This window comes from Lutjanus erythropterus, chromosome 2, assembly GCF_056507025.1.
Source record: "Lutjanus erythropterus isolate fLutEry1 chromosome 2, fLutEry1.hap2, whole genome shotgun sequence".
Taxonomy (NCBI): Eukaryota; Metazoa; Chordata; class Actinopteri; order Lutjaniformes; family Lutjanidae; genus Lutjanus; species Lutjanus erythropterus.
Window position 1 is genome coordinate 15,362,115 of NC_139318.1, and position 22,763 is coordinate 15,384,877.

At 40.9% G+C, this 22,763-nt stretch overlaps 1 protein-coding gene across 3 annotated transcripts in view; it reads left to right on the forward strand.

The window, feature by feature from the left end:
- Positions 1–22,763, forward strand: part of prickle2b (prickle homolog 2b) — a 125,571-nt gene that overhangs the window by 97,058 nt on the left and 5,750 nt on the right. For 2 of the 3 annotated variants that reach the window (XM_084729440.1, XM_084729454.1), the window contains 3 exons: positions 8,420–8,603; positions 18,103–18,216; positions 19,327–19,464. In XM_084729440.1, coding sequence (XP_084585566.1) covers positions 8,420–8,603; positions 18,103–18,216; positions 19,327–19,464 — 436 coding nt within the window. Of the gene's footprint in view, positions 1–16; positions 539–8,419; positions 8,604–18,102; positions 18,217–19,326; positions 19,465–22,763 lie in introns of those variants that run through there. The other variant, XM_084729447.1, reaches the window with a different exon arrangement.

Sequence of the window (22,763 nt, forward strand, 5' to 3'; positions counted from 1 at the left end):
CGGGTTGAGGATTAAAGCGCTGCTGTTCAGTGGGTCGGTCAGCAGCGAACGGAGCAGCTCCGACGCTCCGTGCTTTTACGCACCGAAAGTCCGCCTGGATCTTCACTAAAAGACTCGACTGCAGCAAAACTGCTTCTAACGGAATTTGTTACATTTAATTCATCTGGATTTCACAACACTTCAGCGGAGTCTGCGCTCTTGTTTGGATCTGTAAAAGGGGAATCTGATTTTTACGCACTTTAAGTTGGCTCCTCGTCCCCGCTCTCTCCTCATTAGCTGAACTCCTCGGTGTGTTTGCGGAGAGCAGAACAGAGGGGTGACAAAAGGCTTTTAAACGGAGGGGGTGAATGTAGCGGAGGGGTGCGGGCAGGCACCACGCAGCGGGTGAGAGTGGGCTGTTTTCGTGGCAAAGCCGTGGCGTTGGGAGTTGTGTGACAAATTCTGCAATGAGGAAGACGTGTTTTAAAACCCGCACCAGCACAACCAGCGCCAGTGAGGTCAGGGCTATGGCTTCCCCCCGCCGCAGTCTGTAAAGAAGGTAAGCAGCTGATTATTGATCCTGTTTATTTTGCGTTTGGAACCGTTTTGTAGCGCGGCTCGTGTTGGGGCTTCAAATGCGTAATGGAAACAAGGTTGGAGTCACACATCTATTTGTGAGTTTCTGACTTTAATCTCTTTATTTACTCTGAAATGTGTGCGTAAAGTAGTCACGGGGTTGAATATTAAGATTTTCTGCCCAAAATAAAGATTCTCCAAGTAGGGTTAAGTCGCCAGTGCATTCATTCATGATTTAAACAGCTCAAAATGCAGAGTTGCTGTAAGCTCCCTCCCTCTATAGACGTGTTCTCACCGGTTTATATCCCCCACCCCACCCCCTGGAGCGCAGTGGTCAAGCTACTCTGCGCTTTCCAGCCAGAAATTCTTTGTTGTGCAGCTTCTGTGCCACATGAATTTTAGGATTCTAAGTGAATAAATAGATAAGTAAATGGGCACTTATAAGATATTTAGTTTTGCCCTTCAAATCGACTTGTTTCATGATGATTCGCCAGTCAAGTGTTATTTTTTTGTCATTATTTGGGTCTTTCTTGTCAACAGGATTTGATTATTTCATGGAGTTTGGAAACAAGTGGCATAAAATGCAGCTCCGTGATAGTTGTTTTTAAGGCGAACATTTCAAGACTCGCTGCGGGCTAATTGACCCTTTTAGATGGCTACGTTTTTAGCAGTGTAAAGGGTCACCGGATTAGCACATGAATGGACTGACGGAGGAGTCATGAATAATGTGGCTTCAGCAGCTGGCTGCAATATCATTGGGCTCCTCAGGTCTGAGAGAAGCAGTCCAAACATTAACTTAACTGACAGGAGTCTAAACGCCAGCCCAACATTACCTCTGACATCCACTGCTCCTTCTGAAAAAAAAAAAAAATCAGTTGCAGCTTTTTCCCACTGACACTTTGAAAGAAAAGTCAGTATAATAATCCAGTAAAAAATCCTATAAGGATTGACAGATTTGCTGAGATATTTTCTCTTGAAATGTATTTTAGAGTTAGTAGACCACAGCCTTATGCTGCTGGTTAACAGATTCACTATGATCTGGCACTGTTACCTGTGTCTGCGTACAGTCTGAAGTTTGTACCGAGGTTGTCTTGGAAGCAGCTCTCTTCCATGACTCCCTCTGCTCCCGTCCAAAGTAGTGTCACTTTATGGAACAAGTCAACACTGAATGAATAAGTAATCTGATCCATTCTCAAGTAGTATAGCGTGTGACTGCAGCTGAAAAATGCCTCGGTCTGATGTTACATATGTCTCTCTCTCCCTTTTGCTTCCCACTTCCCACACAAATCCTAAGCCATTCAATGTTTAGAGAGGGGATAGGGGAAATTATGATCCTCATGTTTTGTTTTGTTTTTCAGTTACCTTAAAGGAGCAGGAAGGGAAAAAAAAAAAAAATCTTTTGCAAATCTCAGTTAAAAGTCCAGTGTGTAAGATTGAGGGGAATCTATGGGAAGGTATAATATAATATTCATAAGTATGTTTTTATTTGTGTATAATGACCTAAAAATAAGAGTTGTGTTTTGTTAGCTTAGAATGAGCTGTTAAATGTTTTCAGAGAGAAATGGTCTTCTTCCACAGAGGCTGCCATGTTGCACCGCTATGTTTCTACAGTAGCCCTGAATGGAAAAATGAAACACTGGGTCTTGATATGACCTTTCATGCTTTTCACAAGTTTTGTGGCTACCATAGTTTCTCCCACACACTTAGAAGGGGAAGGTGAGGCAGGTTGGATGCAGTCTCCAAGCTCGCTGCTAGATGCCACTAAATCCTATGCACGGGTCTCTGAAATAGCTATTTACAGTACCAGACAACAAAAATAATTTCATTCAGGTAAACACGATGATTTGCATTTAACAAATGGATTTCTCACAATTGCTGTGAGCTGCACTATTAAAGGGGTAGTCCAGTGATTTTGTATTGTACTTTCATAAAGTTGGGTGACTCATAAGAGAAAGAATGAAAAAAAAAAATGATTAAAATTAAAGCAGTAGAGGCTGTGATTTCTCAACTTTTTGTGATAGTATGGGCCAAGCTTGAAAAACACTGGTTACTACATTTCCCATAATGCAACTGAAGAGCATCTAATGTTGTGTTCCATTTACCTTGGGCGTCAGACGTCATAGCGAGGAATGCTGTGATCCAAAGTTGATTCTAGTACAAGTCTTAAAACAAAGATGGCCACCTCAAGGAAAACCTGTGCTGTGCTTGATAACAATGCATTAGGAGGTATTTTGACCATATTATCACTGTAGAAACATATGCACAGTTAGAATATAAACAGTATAAACTGCTTTCACTACTGTTGCATGGAGCAGCCGTCTTAGATATTTAGGTCAGGGTTGGTGACTTTCCGAGTCAGAAATCCAACTTCAGGGGTGTTCCAGTTGAAATTTCCATTCTCTGGGAACTCGGAAGTTCCTACTTCCCAGTTCAAATGGAGTGCACCGTAAGATTAGACCCTGGTCTTCCTAAATGCCAACTTCTCTTCAACACCACACTTCCAGTTTGTATCACAGACTTTTTGTTGAAAAATAAGTTTCAAGCCAAATCCAATGTTGAATGTTAATGAAATAGTAGTTGTATTTAGGTAACAATGCAAAGATGCATATGTTACTGTCCATTCTAGTAGAAAAAAGTCAACATCAGGTTGAGGTTAGAGGGTCAGCATCTAGTGTAAAATAGGGCAGGACTTTGCTTCTCCATAATTTGTTATGACAGGTGGATGCAGGCCTAATCTCTGTCCTGAGGAACACGCTGCATCTGGTTCTTACTAATTGGCTGCTAATGGAAAACGTCTTTGTCGAGCCTGATTCTTGTCGAGAACACCTCCAGTCATGTTTAACTCTGATTAACTCCTAATGGCTCTGAGGTACACATACAAAGACTTTTCTTTGCATGTATATTGGGATTTTGTGAAAGTGGGGCTTGAAAATTCCACCAACAGCTTCAAAACACTGAACGGAAATGTTGTATTCACCAAACAAAAGGCCATTACAGAGAAAATAGTGTGTCCTCCTCTTCCCCCACTCCTTCCAGAGAAAACAAAAGCAAAGCAGGAAAAAAAAAGAAGACTTGGCTGCAGCCCGCACCCAGCTGTTCTCTCCGCTGTGCTCTCCTCTCTTGTCATCCAACCTCTGCTTTTGTGCAGAGCTGCCATTTAAAGATTGGATTTTAATCTGACCATCTAGAGTGATGCCATGGAAAAGCTGCAGTGGTTTTTGGGAGCTGCTCAGGAATGAGAGTGGAATGAGACTTCAAACTCTCCAAGGCTGTACTTCCTCGACTGGCTCTTGGATACAGTTGAGTCAGATGGGTTTCCGAAGCTTGAGTTGAATTGAGTCTTACCTTATCCCCAACAAGGGTGGTAAGGTTACAACTCTAGCCCTATTTTTTGCTTGAAAAGATCATTCCTAAGAGTTGCTTTGCTTTGAAGTACATTTAATAAGATGTTAAATTTCATTGGGTTTGTTTGGCCAAACTTGAGACCATGCTTCTTGAAGATGACCTAAAACAGTCGAACAGAGTCTATGCAGCTGTGAGAGGGCTCTATCAGCCCCTAGTTACATATTAAAACCACCCGTTGCCTGGGTTACAGGGCTCATCTAGAGGAGCAGGACGATGATAATTAACCTGAAATGGTGAATCATTGTCCACTGACATCATAGTCACAGGGATTACTATCCAACAACATACCCCCCAGGACTTAAACAAACCTCAGCCTCCCACTGACCAGTGGTACAGCAGCATTTACATCTCCCCAGGGGTTGAAAGGCCAGTCACATCTGAATAAAGAACAGGCCTTTTAACTTCCTTCTCTTTACCTCACAGTCATTTATGAGGCGTCAGTGATGCACTTGACTTGTATTACCACAGACCCCAAATCTCTCCTAATTGAAATCATGTAGATTACAAGGGGAAGCTCAGGGATTAAGTTTCAGTGGAGGGGAAATCCCAGGCATGTGCGTGAAGCGTGTTGTAAATCGTGAGGATAGGAGGGGAAGGAAGGAGCAACAGGCCCCTGTGGGCCTAACCGTATCTCTTGCCAGCGCTGATGTGGGGTGATCAGATGTTTGTGAGGTGAATCACCAGAGGAAGGTCATCACCACACATCTGGACTGAGATAGTGGCTCAGAGAGGTGCATTTACCCAAAGGTCACAAGTTTCTCTGCCTCCAAATTAAACACCACAGAGACTGTATAGGCAGCAGAGTGTGGGGCAGGGACATGGCGATGTGTCCTCTCAGAAGGAATGTAGTGTGAAATGCTTTCCTTCAGCTCTGGCTATTTGTATACTCTTATCTCTAAGCGTCCCTCCTCGCCCCAGGGCAGAAATAACTGCTAACCACCTGGCAGCAGGACAAGAGAATGGAAGAGGTGTCTGTACGTGCTTAATCCTTTTTGTCTTCACTTGTGGTGCTGTTGCCTTTCACTTTTGATCGTGATCCTCACTGTGAGTGGGTCTTCCTGTAGATGTAGGGATGGGTAAAAATCGATTCTTAGATGCATCGCAATGCTCTGTAAAGATTATGAATCGATGTGGAAAAGTCAATAATGGGACATTTAAAATACAATTCTTGACTTTATGATCACCTGTGACTTTCAGATGCTAGTTGCACCTTGGTTGCAATTGCAAAGGTGCCTATTTCCACCTGGGGTGGAATAGCCAATGTGGCTATTTACATCCAGGTGTATATAGCCCAGCATGGCAGAGACAAGCACTCGGGTATCTGTAGCTAACAATGCTATTTGCACCTGGGGTGTGAATAATTATTGTTGGTTTTTAGCCTTTCATCAACAGTGAATTCTTCCCCCTTTATAGCTAAAATTACAGGGTTGAGTGTGAATAGTACAATTGCTGCTGTGTGCCTATTTGTACCTGGAAAAGACACCCTGGTATTTTGTAAACCGGGCTGTATGTTTCTTATGATGGAACCAACTGGATAGTGATGCAGACCCGTTGTAAACTTTTGTGTTGTGTGTACATTCTAAGCTAGGCTACTTCTTCATTTTTGGTAAGGACAGCTGAGTTTGAGCAACTGCAAATGGTTACAGTTTGACTGACAGCCCCTGCTTAAAAGCTAGTGTATAGAAGCTTTTTGGTGTCTGTAATGAGGAGGGGAAAAGGGACCTGGACAAGAGCCACACCGTATGCAAGTTATGTCTAAATAAACTCCTGGATCATTACAAATACTAAATGTTTAGAAGTTGAAAGTGGTCACACAATGAGAAAAAAGAAATCATTTATGGACATCAAGATGCTGATGATCGATGATCATATAATAATTGTATTTTAGCCCTCATAATCGGAATCAAATCAAATCATGAGGTGCCAAGAGCTTCACACCCTATGTAGATGCATGCATTTGTGTGTGTATCAACCAGTTAATCAGTCTTAAATTAGCAAAGATGCTGAAGGTGCTGAGCTGTAACAAGGCAAGCTGTGTCGCCCCTGGCTATAGCATTATGCCGCTGGGACAGGGATTTGCCAAACACCCATGTGCCAGCCTGCCTGCTTGACAGCTACTTGATGACTTTGTCTCCTTGAGCTGCTTCACTACACTGTTTATCATACCCATCAATATTCATGACAATGATATCTTGCCACTTCATGTTTTTTGTTAATATTTATGGAGTGAGTAGGTAGCGCCTGTGGCTTGCCCTTCCACAATGACAGCAGAAGCTGCAGAGAGACAGAGCTATTAGGCTCCTGATGGATGGTGAGGAATCTCAAGTGGTGATGGAGAATTTGTCCAACATTAGACCTATATATTTGTGTGTTTTCTTTGTAAAGATTACGTGTCCTATGGCCAGTTGTGGCATGTCAGCGGGGTGTTTTACTTAGAGAGCTAGAAGTGGTTTCAAAGTATTTCCAGTGTCCGTTCTATCATCAAAATCCATCACTGCTAAGCCAGACAGACTGTGGTGCTTTGTTAACCAAGACTCAACCCTACGACGGACAAGAAGTGTTTTTCTTGAGCCGGAGACGAGGTGAGACTTGGCCAGCTCTCTGCATGGTGCTGTCTGCACTCCAAGCACTTTACACTAACAGATCCTCAGCAAGCCAAGCTGTCAGTCTGTCAAACGGTGTCCTGAGTGTCCTTAAGCTCCTCCGTAGGGCTGTCTGTCAGACAGGCAGGCATCCGTCTGGGAAGGTAATGGGATTGTCTCCCTGGTTTGGCTGCCTGAGGGGCAGCAAGGGTTAGTGGGATGCGACCTTCTGGCCACCCAGAGTTTCCTCCTCATGCAGAGACTAAGAGCTGTCAAGGACATGGCAATCTGTATGAATGTGGTGTCTTCTCCCTACAGACACATTGAAGGTGACCCATGTTTTTATTTAAACCTGTTCACTAAGGTATTGAATGGAACAGTTCATCCCAAAATCAAAAATACATTTTTTCCTCTGGCCTGTAGTGCTACTAATCCATCGAGATTATTTTGGTGTGAGTTGCCAAGTTTGGGAGATAAGAGCTACAGAGATGTCTGTCTTTTCTCGAATATAATAGGACTAAATAGCCCTCAGTGTCTGGTGCTCAAAGCTCCAAAAACACATTTTAAAAATTTAAACCTAGTGTTTCTTTCCAGAAATCATGACCCAGTTACTCAAGATAATCCACAGACCTTGTTGTGAGCAGTTTCATGTAGGAACTGCTTTCTTTCTACTTTCTTTCTACTAGAGATTGAGAGAAAGTAGTTCTGTTAGATTCTATTACAGAAAGAAAGTAGTTCTGGTAGATTCCACTGTAGAAATCTCCAAAACTCTAACTAACCAAAACAATATAGATGGATGAATAGCACTACAAGCCAGAGGCCAAATATATGTATTTTTGATTTGGGGGTGACCTGTCCCTTTAATCTAAATCCTGGTCTGCTTTTTGAGAGACAGCGCACAAGTTCTGTGTCAGTCCCAGAGGAGAAATTTGTGTCTCTTAATCCCAGTATTTTGTAAGACAACACTCAAGAATAGTTCTCTGAGTCTATGAAATATAACAACTCTCTTTATTACTCTCTGGACAGTGCTGGAGATGAAAGAGCAGCTTGCAGGAAGAGTGTCGGCATCAAACACTCCCAAACATCTTTTCTGTGCAAACTCTCACATGGATACTTTCCATTTCATAGCTGGGTGGGTCTGCTTGACTAATGACTGGAGCACTGTCCTGGCTAGGCATCTGTTTGTGTTTCTCTCTAACCTTGTACATGGTGAATTGCGTGCGTTGGTTTGTGTGTGTGTGTTAGTGTGTTTGTCCAGTACTGCTTTCCATCACTGTCATTGGCTATATTCTGCTAATTTCCATAGCCTGTTTGTGATTATATACTTGCTGTTGGCACCCCAGAGGATTGTTGAGCATTGTTTTTGTAGCACCCACATTTTACTGTGAGAGCTGCAGTGGGAAGCCTTGACCTTTGAACTGTGTGAAGTTCACATCCTTTGTGGGTAGAGGGTCTACAAACATGCACAGGCTCCATGCAAAAGTCAAGACTTTCACAGAAGGTTTAGGGGTGCTTAAGTATGCCTGCAAGCAAGTAGGTGGGTGATGGATTTTACTTACAGGTAACCTTTGAAAAAAAAGCTATTAAGGTTATTTTTATTTTCTGTGATTAATGGCCAGCTTCAGTGGCCCAAACAGCAGTCGCAGTATGACGTCTTGTTTCTGCTGAAACCCTATAGCCCCAAATGTAGTTCTATTTACAAAGTGATTTATTAAACTGAGTATTTGTTTTCACCATAATGGTGGTGTTAAAATGTCACACTTTTCAACACCATAATTTAGAAGCTCAAATAATTTCTGTTTTTATTTCTTTATTTCTTATTCCACCTATGACATTGGTTTGACAGATGCTCTTTGTCTTGTGTTTGTCCATGACAGGAAGATCTGTGTGCACTGTAAGTGTCGTCGTGAGGAGCATGCAGTGACAGCCATGCCTGTAGAGATGGAGAAAACAGTCACCAAGCTGATGTACGACTTCCAGAGGAACTCGACCTCAGACGATGACTCCGGCTGTGCTCTGGAGGAGTATGCCTGGGTACCACCGGGACTCAAACCTGAACAGGTATTAGCATCTTACACTCATCTAGGCTGCTCCGCATTCACATTGGACGGCATCACTGAGGTCTTTATGAAAGATCTGTTTTCTGTGCAGTTTTGTCAGCTGTTGTCAGTCATGTCCAATTGTAGACACCACATGAGGTCCCCTGCCACCAAGTAAGCTCTTACTTTGTGTGTGTTTCTGTTCAAGATTCTTGGATAGGGTTAAGTATCAGACATGGATGCATTTATGACATCAACTGAATTACTAAATACTAGTGAGTATCAAAAAATGCCTCATAATTTGATACCAAATTTTGATACCTAAGGTGTAAAACATCATCAAAAATCATCAGTATCGGTGGATAAATAAGCTCACAGCATACTTGAACCAAGATCTAATAATGCTGGTGATTGTCTGTTCAGTGTTACACATCATATTTCCAACTGTTGTTAGTGGAAATGCTCCGAAAGGTTCAAAATTACTGTGACCCTTGGTCCTCATCCACGGTTGTGTGACTACATCTGATGTGTCCATGATGAAATGCCACAACAGTCATAAAATGGTTGAAGTTAATCATTTGAAACTACCTCTTTGTGCTATTCTTGGAAAGTGTCTTTTCCTCTATTTTCAAAGTCTCGTTTGTTGTCCAAAAGCAGATGTTAAGAGTGTTGTTTGACAGAGTTCACTGGCACGCCAGGACTCTTAAAAATAGATCAAATGATGATGAGAGTCCTGGGATCAAATAACAATCAGCATTATCAGAAAGCTCACCACGGACTACAATATAAGCTCAGTGATTTACACTTTATAGACTACACTTGGGGAAATGCTGTCAAAAAGACACATTTATGGTGTTGTAAAATATTTTAGCATGTTTTTTTTTTTTTACAATTTTATACATTAACAGACCATCCAGTAAAATTTCCAACCACTTCACTGTATATAATGTTACATCCCATACCTCTATTTTGTAACTGTTCAGTTATATCTCACCATACGATAGCTCGCCAGTTCTGGTGACTGCTGCTGGGTAACGGATAACAAAGATTGTAAGGCTCCAGCAGTCAAATTAATCTCCAATTCATCCCGCCTGCAAACATATTAACAGTAGGTTTCACCGCCCTCATGTCGACTAAACTAATCCTGCGTAATGCACAAACACATTTAATGGTTTCATGCGTGTTGAAGAAAATCCTCTCTTACAATACTCAATGGAAGCGTAGGTATGCACATGTGGGAGGATTTCCAGTTTTATGGGACAATAGAAGCATTTATGGAAGCTGGTTTCATTTTGTTGATGAACTGAGAGCAATGACCTGGTCAATACAATGTTGGCGCAGCCCCCTGTTTTCACCTCCAAGGACTGAGCAAAGCTATTTCTCATCCCCCTCCAGGGTCACACATCTAACCCCAAAGTCAATTAGCTTCTCGTCTAGTGGTGATATGACCTCAGGAACAGTCAGGCCATAATGAAAAAACAACTGTGCAGTACCACACAAGCACAACATGCTGAACAACATTGTGATTGTTGGTATTCCAAATAAGCTGTGATTATTTTTGTATTTCGTACAAAGATTGTGACCATTAAAAGCATTTGAGGTGTTCATTTGTAAAAACATATAATTCCTGCTTTTAGTTATTATTATTATGTCCTGTTTGTCAAATATATCAGAGTATTTTTGATGGGATTTCACTTGTCTGTTGCATTCATTAAGCTATAAATAACAAATTGATGTCATTTCACCAGTTTAAACCAGATAAATGAAAGTGCAGCCGCCCTTATGGAAAGAATTAGTTATAAAAAAAATCATATCTAACAAAATGTGTTTGTAATCTCCTGCAGACAATCACAGCTGCTGACGAGACATTTAAAATGTCTGTCAGACACCTGTAACCTGTGCCAGAACACTGTGCTTCATATCATCCGCAGAATCTGTAAACGATTTTCATAATATTACAACCCCAATTCCAAAGAGAGTTGGGACATTGTCTAAACCAAAAACAGAATGCAGTGGTTTGTAAATCATTGTGAGAAAGGTGTGGTCTGAAAGCAAATCAGTCTAGTAGTCACACTCTTTGACTACAACGCCAAACTGGTGTAACATGCAGAATGTGTCTCAGCGTTGTCTTACTGAGATGAGCAGGGATGTGCATGAAAGAGACACTGTCTGGTTGGCAGCGTATGTGGCTCAAAAACCTGTATGTACCTTTCAGCATTAATGGTGCTTTCACAGAGCACTGACACATCTCCATATCATCACAGTCGCTGGCTTTTGAAGCTGGTAATGTGAACATTAAATATTGTGTCTTTGTACTGTATTCAACTGAATATAGGTAGAAAAGTTTTTGCAAATCATTGCATTCTGTTTTTGTTTATTTATGGACATTTTACACAATGTTTTTTGGAATTTTGGTTGTAATAATAAATGATGTTACTCTAAATTATTCCAACATTACACACCCAACTCCCTGTCCTGGATTTCACCCATTCTCATCTGGTCACTCTAGATAAACATCATTCTTAAAATGTATAAACACCAGTTTGATTGATATTCCCTAGATTGCACACAAAAAACATGATTTGGGGAAAAAAAAAAGTAAAAAACAGATATATCTGTTTTTGCAAAAGAATCCCTAATTTCTAACAGCCGAGTTGAAAAATGTCCATAGCTTTAGCAATCTCTATTTTCCCAACCTGACGTCCAAGTCATTCAAGCTGTGGAAACATGTTGTGTGACCTCTCGCAGAGGAGCGGAAGTACGCCTGATGTGGGGCTTTTCAACACCCGGCCTTCCTCTGCACAAGGTAAAGACGGAGTGAGAATAGAGAGAGAGATGGTAAACACAAAGCTAATCTCCAGGATCTAAACGCTGGGTTTAGGTTTCCCCCGCAGGGAGCCGGTGCTGTTCAGCCAGCAGTGGTGTAAAGTCACCACACTGTAACGAGAGATTTCAGACTTGGACTGCGTATTCAATCAGAGATAGCTGAGGATTATGGGGGCTCTTGGTTGGGACTGTTCAGCTCTCCTGTGTGTGTTTGTAATTCTGTCAACAATCCCTGAAATACAGCCTCAGTGGAACAATATGAATCTTTACCACCAAACACAGCCATTACAGAGTGTGTTGGGGATGTTATTGAGCTGCAGCGTGCAGGAGTTCCTGCCAATATTCTCTCTCCCACTGTCTCCTCTTGCTCTCTTCTCTTCATCCTCCTCAAATAAATTCTTGGATGTTGCCAAGTTACAGCTTGTCAAGGCCAAGTATGTTACTCAGCAGTGGCCTGTAACTGGTGTTTTATTATTTTTTCTACCATCACGTAGCAAGAGCTGCAGTGTCATGTGCAGACTTCTCATCATCCTCCAGAATCTGATTTCAATTTTCAGTCGAACATGAAGTATGTTTTCTCAAGGTTGCTCATGCAAAGCAGTGGTCTTTCCAGGTTCTGATAGAGACACACAGCTCTGGTGTGGATAAATTCACTTGCCAACAGCAAAGAGCTGGTCTGAAAGGGACCTGAGGCAAGTCTGACCTGTTCCAAAATGGACCTGAGGACGAGCAGACCCACTCCTGTTTGAGTTCAAGGACTATGAAAACTGTCAGCTCCTGACCTGATTACAGCCAGCAGCTGTGAATGAGAGATAAATGATGAAGCTATAAAAAAGAGATTGTGAGATCCATTGAATGACTTTCAGCTAATCTTACCTGGCATTGTCATTTAGTGGCATGTAAAGCGCTGAAACTCTTTTTAACCATTCTAGCAGGGTGGCTCAAGTGTCGGTCAGTGCATTTTGGTTTACCATTTTGGTCCAGACTAAAATATCAGCAACTATTGGGTAGACATGAAAGTACAGACATCGACAAACAAACGGACAAATGGTGAAGCCTACTGACTTTAGTGCTCCTCCGGCGTTTCCTCTAGTGCCATCATTAGGTTTATGCTAATTATCAAGCAAGCAATGTTAACATGCCAACACATCGAACTGGTGTCAATGGTAAATATTGTACCTGCCCAACACCATCATGTTATCATTATAATTGTGAACATATTAGCATGCTAATGTCAGCACGTATTTCAAAACACAGGTGTTCCTAAATGGCTGTAAACTCTTAGGCTGTATTCAGGACTGCCTGCTGATACTGACGAATGCATGCTAGTGTGCAGTATGAAACTGTTATATCAATGTATTTTGGATTATGCTAAGCCAGGGTTAGCCTTATGCCGCTTTTTAAAAAGGTTAACAACAGTAGACCTAATCACAAACTACCATTACTGTGTAGCATCATCTTGTAATGTTACTCTAAAAACAAATCTGGCTTTTCCATGATTTTCCCAGAGATGAACATAAACCTGAGAGATCGATAATGTCTGTCTGACAGTTGGAAGGAACCAAATTTACCTGCATTTTGTTGTATTACTTGACTGCAAATCTAACATCTGTAGAAACTGACTGGTATTTCTTTTGTTTTGGAAGCATAGTGTACAGTTGTTATCTCTGCCTCAATCAAACTTGGTGCCTTTTCACAGAACTTGATGACTGATAGTGTTTTTCTTGGAGCTTAAAACCTGTGTTTAGTCCTACCGTGACTATTTCATAATAGCTGTACAAACTTGAAAAATACCTTACAGTTGTGGGCCTGGCTGTCGTCTGCCATTGTTGCTGAAGTCTGAAGTCGCTGTGTTGTCTGCAGTGGTCTGTGTAACTGTGGGACAAGAGGACTCTGTGAGGAGGCTGATTGGCTACCACTGCAGGTGCTTGTGGAGCTTCTCGACTCTGAAAACACTGATTTGTCATCAATTTTTGGAAAAATTCCAATATTCAAAATCTACACATGATTTATCACCTCAAAAATTAGTGAATTTTTGTGATTGTAATAGCATTCAAAATTTATACAAAACACTTCCTGCTGACCTGATGTTGTGACTGTTCCAGAGTGTTGCATTATGGGATACAGTAGGCAAGGTTGCATACTGGAGATTTTTTCCAAATCAATACAACATTCAGTATTTTTGGCATACTATAGATTTTCTTTGCATTCTGCATACTATACTAGTTTTGAATAAATCCGTACGTAGTCATTGTGTAGTAAGCTGTTTCGAGCACAGTTTTAGTCTTGTTAAAATGGCAACTGCATTATAATACACTCAGTGCAGCTTCCATTTCTGCTTTATCAACCCATCTCTGGCCTTTTAACACTCAAGCACATTGAATTTTCTCCCACAACTGTGCTGACTGCAGCGTTGAGCCGTGGCCACTTGAATATCCCAGCAAAGACGTGAGAAGAGCAGGACAGAGAACGAAAGCTCGGCCATTAAATCCGCTCACTTCACTATGAAAACAACATCTTTCCCACCATGTTTGGCTGTAACTACCACTGTTTTCTCAACAATATAATATCTGTGTCCACTAACCACTGTAAAGTGGCTCGTTGAGAGAATGTCAGGAGCGGTGCCTGGTGCTGTCTTTTCCTCTGGCTGTCTGGCCATTAACAGCAATAGAAACCAGCTGTGTGGAGCGATCACTCTTGTCACTCAGTTGCACAGTCCTACCATTTGCTTTAGCTTTTAAAAACACTCCTTTCAGTACAGTTCGAAATTCTGCCCTGTCTTTAGTTTCATCTGCTTTCGATTACAGTTATTATCACAAGCTGCTCCTCCTGGCTCTCGCTGCAACTGTGTCCAGTGTGTGTGTGTGTGTCTGTCTGTCTTTAGATCTTTTCCTGGGGGCAATGTGCCTTTCACCTCCAGATTGTAACCCTGTTGTTGTTGGAAGTGTGTTTTGTAATTTATCATTAGCTGCGTGTGTGTGTGTGTGTGTGTGTGTGTGTGCATCTGGAAGTGTGTTCGTATGTTCACTGTGTGATTTATCAGTGCTTGACCACAGTCAGTCTTTCATGGACTATCCTGAGATCCCCCCGGTGTCCTGAGCCCTGCTGCTGGACACGGATCCCGCGTCCCTTGCCAACACCGGTGGAAGCCAACAAAAGCAGAGCAGGAGGAATTAGGTTACACGTACAACAAGAGGCTCCTGCTATAAATTCATCCCAACAACAAACATGCTTGTACAAGGCTGTAAGGAAATGCACTTGATACAGAATGTGACACTGCAGTTTCTGGGCAGTTAAACTTTAGAATAAGAGAGTTTCCTTTTTTTTCTCATTTTGGTCTGTGTGTACCGATGCATGTCTGCGTTATTCATGTTAATCTGTTTTTTTGTGGCAGCCTGTTTGCTATTGCCAAGGACAAAGCTGATGTCTTCTAGTCAGTAGATCCATCAGCAGACAGATAGGTCATTAAGATTGGCCTGACCTAGTCAGCAGGTATCGATCATGTTGCCTCTCTTTGCATTCCAAGTCTCCGTTTTATGTTCTGCTATACTGTTCAGTCCCTTCAGGAATTCACTGGCTTTTTTTGGTATTTTTGCGGCCTAAAATGCCTGTGCAATCAGGCATTTTAGGCTTCTTTTCTAAAAAACTGTGGTGCATGTTCAGATGTTTTTAGGCATTTTTTGTAATGAAATTGCTGGAGCAAGTAAACATTACAAAAAAAGTTGTGGTTTTGTCTTTGTATAATTCAGCAATATTTAGCCATTGCATGAGAAAAAATGAGTACTGCAGTCAAAATGGCAAGTTGGAGTCAGAGACTGTATATTAAATGGTTTAAATCCTATTTAAGGTACATTTGTTTCCCCTTGCCCCATGCCCCCTGGACTTGGGGAAAGTTTTGCAGGCTGCAGGAGCTCTGCAGAAACGCAGGATGTATGCAATGTTATATATTGACGATAACAAGCGACAACGAGTCCTCCACTGTAAGTCGATCAGCTGTTTTTAAATGTCAGTTGTCTGTCAATGTGAAGTTAAGTCCATTATCAAACAAAAGGTCACAGCTCTGAAAATACACACTCTGGACTTTGAGTTAAGTGGCTGTAATGCTCAGTTTAACTTTTATAAACATCTACTCCTTCTACAAGATTATGAATGATTTCTTATGACTTTTGAGTCGGCATTCATTGAAACTGTAACGTGAAACAGGCGTAAAAAAAACGTTTTTTAACACTGTGGGTACCTCATTGATGTCAGAGAAACGAGTATTTGAACATAGCAAGTTTCCTTGATCTATGATGACATAGCATGGTAATTTTATGATTTATTACAGTACATATAGATTACAGACTTCTTCTTTAAAGTCAACTTTTATGGAGAATAAAACCACACTCTGTGTCAGTGTTTCAAGTTACGTTACCAAAAAGGCTCAGGATTACAAAAATCCTAACAAAACATGCTGACAAACCTTGTGTTCTTTTCGGTACCCATGACAAAATAAAAAAATATAAATAGTGCAGCCTGGGGACTTTTTTCTTTTCATATCAGCATAGACGTACAACAAAAGGACAACAAATAAGTATATGACAACCACAACAATAACAAAAACAGGAACAATAACAAACACCACAACAAAAGGTATAAAATAATACAGTAACATATTATGTGACACCATATAACATAAAAGGGGGGTATATAGTACTATTCCCTATAATTAATAAATGAATTAATAAATTAATTCATTCAGCCTTGGGACTGCTATGATTGGTAGAATTTGCAAGAAGTTATGATTGGCCAAATTTGATGAAAACTTGCAGTAATTGGACACAATTGTGTGGTTTAAGGGAATTGGATGAATTTGCAACATCGCAACTTCCTGGAGAGACTGTTTTTGTTCCTTAGTTAGTCTTTCATCATCCATCTAACATGTTCATTTTGTCTTTATTTCCTTCTCCTCCTCCTCCTCCCCTCTCTCTCTTTCTTTAACCTCTGTCCTCAAATCGCTCTTTAAATCCTGCAGCTTTTGTGGTTTGCTCCCCCTCCAGTCACATTCATACACGACTGCCTGACCTCTATTATACCCCGGCCCCCTGTTACAGTGTAATAAAAAAGACCCCAATAAATAACCTGGAGATGACACTCATTGTCTGCCGCCGTAATGTAAAGAATGTCCAAGCAATTTGGAATGGCCAGATTATCATTAATCCTGCTGTTGCACACATTCATATGCACACGCACATGTTAATCACTTGTTTGTCTGTACGTGTGTGTGTGTGTGTGTGTGTGTGTGTGTGTGTGTGTGTGTGTGTGTGTGTGTGTGTGTGTGTGTGTGTGTGAGAATGTGAGTGAGACTGTGCACATTTGACAGGTCAGTAATACATTCCTGTGTCAATGTGTAGAGGTTCCATTAAGTCTCTGCTGGTGGGCCATAAATCAAAGTGATTTTAACTGTGTGTGTGTGTGTGTGTGTGTGTGTGTGTGTGTGTGTGTGTGTGTGTGCGTGTGTGTGTTGGTCATTCTCAATAGTAGGCTCTGATAATTTTGTCTTTGGATGGCTGTACCTTTTAGCGCCAAAATTGTTAATCAACAGCATTTTAATAGTAACTTAACCATTTAATTTATTTGTCATTTTGAGCAATTTATCAAACATTACTAGGTTCTAGCTTCTCCAAAGGAGGATTTGCAGCTCATCTCATATCATTATTATCAAGGATCAATATAGTTTTTAATAATGACCTGAGATAAGCTGCAAAGGCGTGGTACGGCTGTACTGACTAGTTTGAAGCTTATTCATAATGTTATCATAAGTCTGTTCATTCTGTGTGAAGCTGGTATTTCTGCACAGTTGCAGATCAAGATTAGGAGACACTGATATTATTAGTATTACAATACTTGCAAAACTAGATTCCAGTGGTGGCTGCGTAGGATTGTTTCTGACTTGTGTGTCAAAACATTTCCAATAACTTCAGAGCATTTGTTATTTGGCATTTAGTCTTTCAAAAACCTGAACGCAAAGGGTGCACCCGTATTAAGGGGGTGGTCTCGCAGCAATCTAACATGATCATAAATTTAATTTGACAAAACTCACGAGAATTAATTTAAGAAATTAAAATTTAAGAAATTTAAGAAAGTTGATTTGAAGGTTAATGTCTAAGTTTTATGGGGATTTTTTGGCAGAATATGGCAGGAATTGAATATATTGTATAATTATATTTTCATCAGTGTGTAATCACATGACAGTAAGAATTGTTGCATTAGAATGAGACGTTTATATCTACAGAGGGCGCAGGTGCTCAGTGGAGTCCACCATGTTGCACTGTCATGTTTTGCAACCACTGTAGGTCCTACATGCTTGGAAGAGGGATAGTGATACAAGGTGTTTGCACTCTGCAAGCTCACTGCTAGATGCCCCCTGAATCCTACACAATTTTATGAAAAAAGACTAATTTAATCAAATGAATCACCGTATTCTAATTGAGGATTTTGTTTGAAAAACAGAGAAGCAAAAAAAACAAGGTACAAGAGTTTGGTGGGTCTTGATGGACCTTTATTTTGTGACAAAACAATGAATTAATCTGCTTAATTGATAACAGAAATAATGACTGGCTGCACTCCAAACTGTATTTTGGGTTTACATGTTGTAGGTATGCTATTGTTCTTCATCAGACTCACCCTCTGTCTGTCTCTTGTCTCTGTTCCAGGTTCACCAGTACTACAGCTCCCTGCCTGAGGACAAGGTGCCCTATGTGAACAGCCCAGGAGAGAAATACCGCATCAAACAGCTGCTCCATCAGCTCCCGCCCCACGACAATGAGGTGAGAGTCCAAACTGACCCCCTCCCCCATCACCTCCATCCATCCATCTATCTATCCTTCCCTCCTTCCCCACCTTCAGGGCAATACAGAGATAAAAGGAGGAGGAGACAGCCCCAAGGAAAAAAATGAGTCTGTCTTCTTAACATGCAGAAATGAGGTAGTGAGGTGTTCATGTGTGTAGCTGCCTCTTTGAGATTGTTACATCAATAAATCATTATCCAGAATGATGCTTTCTTCTGTAACTTCTGTAATATTGCACAGTGTATAAAAAAACATTCTGGTATACGGCTCCATATTTTTAAAATAGTGGCTAAAAATAAAGTGCTGTGAGTACTCAACTAAACAGAAATGTTCAGTGCTGTCAGCCCCGCCCCCAAAGTACCTGTACTATTGGAAAGTAGTAGCCCTCAAGCAGGGAATTTTTTCACACTATTTTAAAATTTAAGTTCTTAAAATCTTAAGTCTTAGAGAAATGATAGGAGAGACATAAAATAAAGTTTTGCTTGCTATTTTGTGTCCATTTTTCTGCTGGCTATGCAGCAAGATTACATTCCAATTCTTTATTCTGCCTCCTAAGCTCTGATAGGTCGACTGTGTCTCCAGCTGAGGAAACAGCTGCCAATGAGCACAACACCAGGTGTATTTGAGTCAAATCAGTGTGATTTGCAGTGTACAGTTTTTCAGACATCTGTAACCAGGCTACATCTAGGATGCATTTTTCTTAATTCATTGCTTTTATTTTGCAGGAAATTGGATGGATTGTTTATCTTTTTTCTTCTAATTCCTGCAGCATGTATAGAGCTTATCTCTGCTTCTTGGAATGCAAAATGATGAAAATAATGAAATGTTGATAGAAAAATTATTTCCAGCACATTCATCCTCTTCTGTGAAGCCAGCTGGGAAATACCTTGGCTGAAATAACATCTTTCCATTTGTGACCGAGAGCACGAAGAGTATTAATCAGAGAATGCTAACAGAGACACTCCTATTCACTTGAGATAAATGCTGCCTTTCATTATGGAAAAAACACTGAGGTTTAATGATATATTGATTTAAAAACTGTATCTTTGTAATACATCAAAGTTTACAAATGTATGTTTGTGTGTGTAGGTACGCTACTGCAATAGTCTGGACGACGAGGAGAAACGGGAACTGAAGCTCTTCAGTAACCAACGGAAACGGGAGAACCTGGGCCGTGGCAACGTCCGGCCGTTCCCCGTGACAATGACGGGGGCGATCTGCGAACAGGTAGCTAACAGGATCTACCAATTAAAACACCATTTTTGTATTGTTTCCCTGGCAGTCACGAGATATGAAGAGATGAAAGATGATCTGATAGCCGCCCTTCTAAAGGCCATTTCTGCATCGCGTCCCGTGACAAGAGTGAATTAAGTGTGATAAGATCAAAGGTGCATCATGTGGCCAGTGGAATGAAAGCAGTGAGTCGCGTGACAGACATACTGACCGGCCTGCTGGCATTTCAGGTCTTTGTTACGATGTACGAGAGGTGCTTTATGTTGACATATAAAGGGCAAAGACACAATAGTCATCTGCTTTTATAACAACCTTGTGACCTTGTCAATCTCACCTCAAAGCTTTAATCCGAAGAAGATCTTGAGGTGACGTACATGTGTATGTCGTGTCTCATATTTGCCAAAGCAGCTGTCAGAGTCAAACAGTCACAGTATTTGTTTATCTTAAAACTAGAGCTGGGTACCATTTAAATTTGAACTAATACATAGCCTTACCTAGAATAATTCTAAACTTCCCTAGTTCAACACTGTTAATTACAACATTTTTGTTATTTATTTAGAATATTTTATTACAACACATGAAATGAAATGCCACCCTACCTCCCTCTCCCATCCCAAACCGTTCTCTACAACCTAGAGCCCGTCAGTCTTTTCTCATGGCATTTAATGCTGTTTCGTCTTTACCACAACTCTGCTTGCAGTTTTCCCCTGTTACGATATAAAATAAATATATGGACAAAAGTAAATCTCACAATCTATTGTAGTTTTGGATGCATCTGGTGGCTCAGTGTGGGCTAACACTGACGCTAGTAAAAATGTTAAGCTAAAGACAGTGAAAAATCCCAGTTATCTCCAACAACAACTTATGCAACAACCTAATTAATTGCCTGAAGATGTTGATGAAGTTGCCTCACTTCTGTTGTTTGTGGAAGGTTAAGTTCAACTTTTCACAATGCATTCACATGGCTACAAGTCATTTTCAGTGTCACTGCACGGCAGGCATGAGGCACTGCAAATCAAATCTGAGTTGGCCTTAACTTTTGTCAGCGCTTTAATGATGCAGTGACACAAATAAATCATATGTTTTTGTTTCAGTACTTCTGCTTCCCATCTCCCCATTGTTATTGTGCCATGTAAACAGTGGAAGGAGAACATTCTTGCTGTTAGCCAGTTTCAAGTTTAATTTATTACTACCCTTTTTTATTAGCGTGCTAACTGTAGCTGTAAACTCTAGCTTTTTTGTGTTTGGTTAAATGTGTTGCCCTCTCCAGTGCATGTTGCATGTTATATTACAAATAATACGGCAAGTGTTGTCTGCATCTAGTTTTTAAAAATGTTTAGGGACTGATTTTGGCTCACCATTGCCATGACTCACTGTGTCTTGAACAAACTGCAGGAGTCCAGGGGTGCTCTCAGATACTGAATTTGGCATCAGCTGATTCACTGTGAATCAGTACTCGGTAGTACCAACAAAATTCAGTCAGTAACCTTTAAAGTACCGAGTTGGTACCCAACCCTACTTCAAACATAGCCTTATGTAATACCGCAGAGAACTAAGTTACAGTTAAGTTTGCTCTCTTCAAAGTATTGCATAGTTGTACCCAGTATCCCATCAAATATTGAATGCTTTGTCTACATATATTCTTTTAGTGGCCTTCTGGGACTACAGAGTGCAGTGGAGAGCATTCTTTTAACAATAAACTGGCACACTTCAGCATCCGCTAGCCATTTATTATTGTTTGTACAACAAGCAAAGTGGAGCTCCTCTCTGTTGTGTTGGTGCCTCAGGTGTATAGCTGATTTACAGCTTATGTTTCTCATTCACTCAGCAGATGCAGACACACAAACACACATACATGAGGGAGCGGATTGTTCGGAGAGTTCGTATTGATTGAATTCCCCTCCCCCCTTTGGCCTCCTCACAGCAGTCGGCTTCATGCCAGTTAGATAACCTGATTGTAACTCTCCCTCCATCTCCGTCTTCCCACCCCTCTAAATCTACTTTGCCTGCCCGACCTTTCCCCTCCCATATCCTTAGCGCTCCCCCTCGTTTATCTTTATGGCTTCTCCACCTTTACACCTTCACGCTGATCTCGCTGTCCTTTTCATCCTCCCATACATCACTCAGTTTTTATTTCTCCCTTTTGCCCCGCCAAGGTCCTTCAACTTTCTCTCTGTCTGTGCTCGCCCTCCGCGGCCCCACGTGTAAACGTGTCCTCGTGCTTTCAGTTTAGCCCAGTTTTCATGCAAAATTGTGTTAAAGACAGAGATGCACTGATCTGATACACTGGATCAGTGTCAGTGCCGATACAGACCTTATTAAAGCTCCTGTGAAATTGGCACTTGAACTTCTTGGAAAATGTTTCACCCTTGGAAATCTTGTAGATCCTATTGAGCTGAAACCTTTCAGTGATTAATCAGTCAGTCATTTAAACATTCCCAAGGTCAGCTTCTCATTTGTCAGGATGTGCTGCTTTTCTTTGTCTCATGTGGTAGTAAACTGAAAATCTTTGGTTCTTGGACCATTGGTCAATATAAGCAATTTGAAGACATGACCTCTGGCTGTTGGAAATTAGGAAATAATTAAGACATTTTTCACCATGCTCTGATGTTTTATAGACAAAATAATGAGTCAATTAATGAAGAGCTTAATAGTCAGATTAACTTATGAAACTAATAAAAAATATCATTAGTTGCAGATTTTATCATTAACTGCTGTTTTGGGTATGAGTATGGCTTTCTTCAGACTGCAAGAAAATTTGATTTGTCACTAAAATCAGATCTTTGAGACAGACTGTTCACAATGTTATTTGCAAGTGATCAGATCAGATTCGTAGGCATTAGTAACTATTTCAGCTGCTGACACAGCTTTCCGATGTGGAAGCATGAGAAATGGAGATCTTTCCCTCCAAACAATCGCACTGTCAAGTTGCGGTGCAGAAGTCCTCAGTCTGAAGCAATGGAGGACTTCTACTGGAGGCTTGTACTCATTGTGATGCTGGACTGAGACGTACCTTCAGAAATCCAATTAGAATCTCATTTCAGCCATCTCCACATGTGGCTTGGATCCGATGTGCATTTCCCATTTATCTATTTTAACTTCACTTCACAAGTAACAATACAATGTTGCTCTTCAAAACATGAATATGTCATTTTATGTTTGTGATACTCAGAAGTAAGAATTTAATCATTTATTGGACAAGTGTCTCAAATTCATGCCATAATAAAATTGCGATAACATGTGATAAATTTTATAGAAATTCCACAAGAATGTTGGTGTTGTTCTTTTTAGCA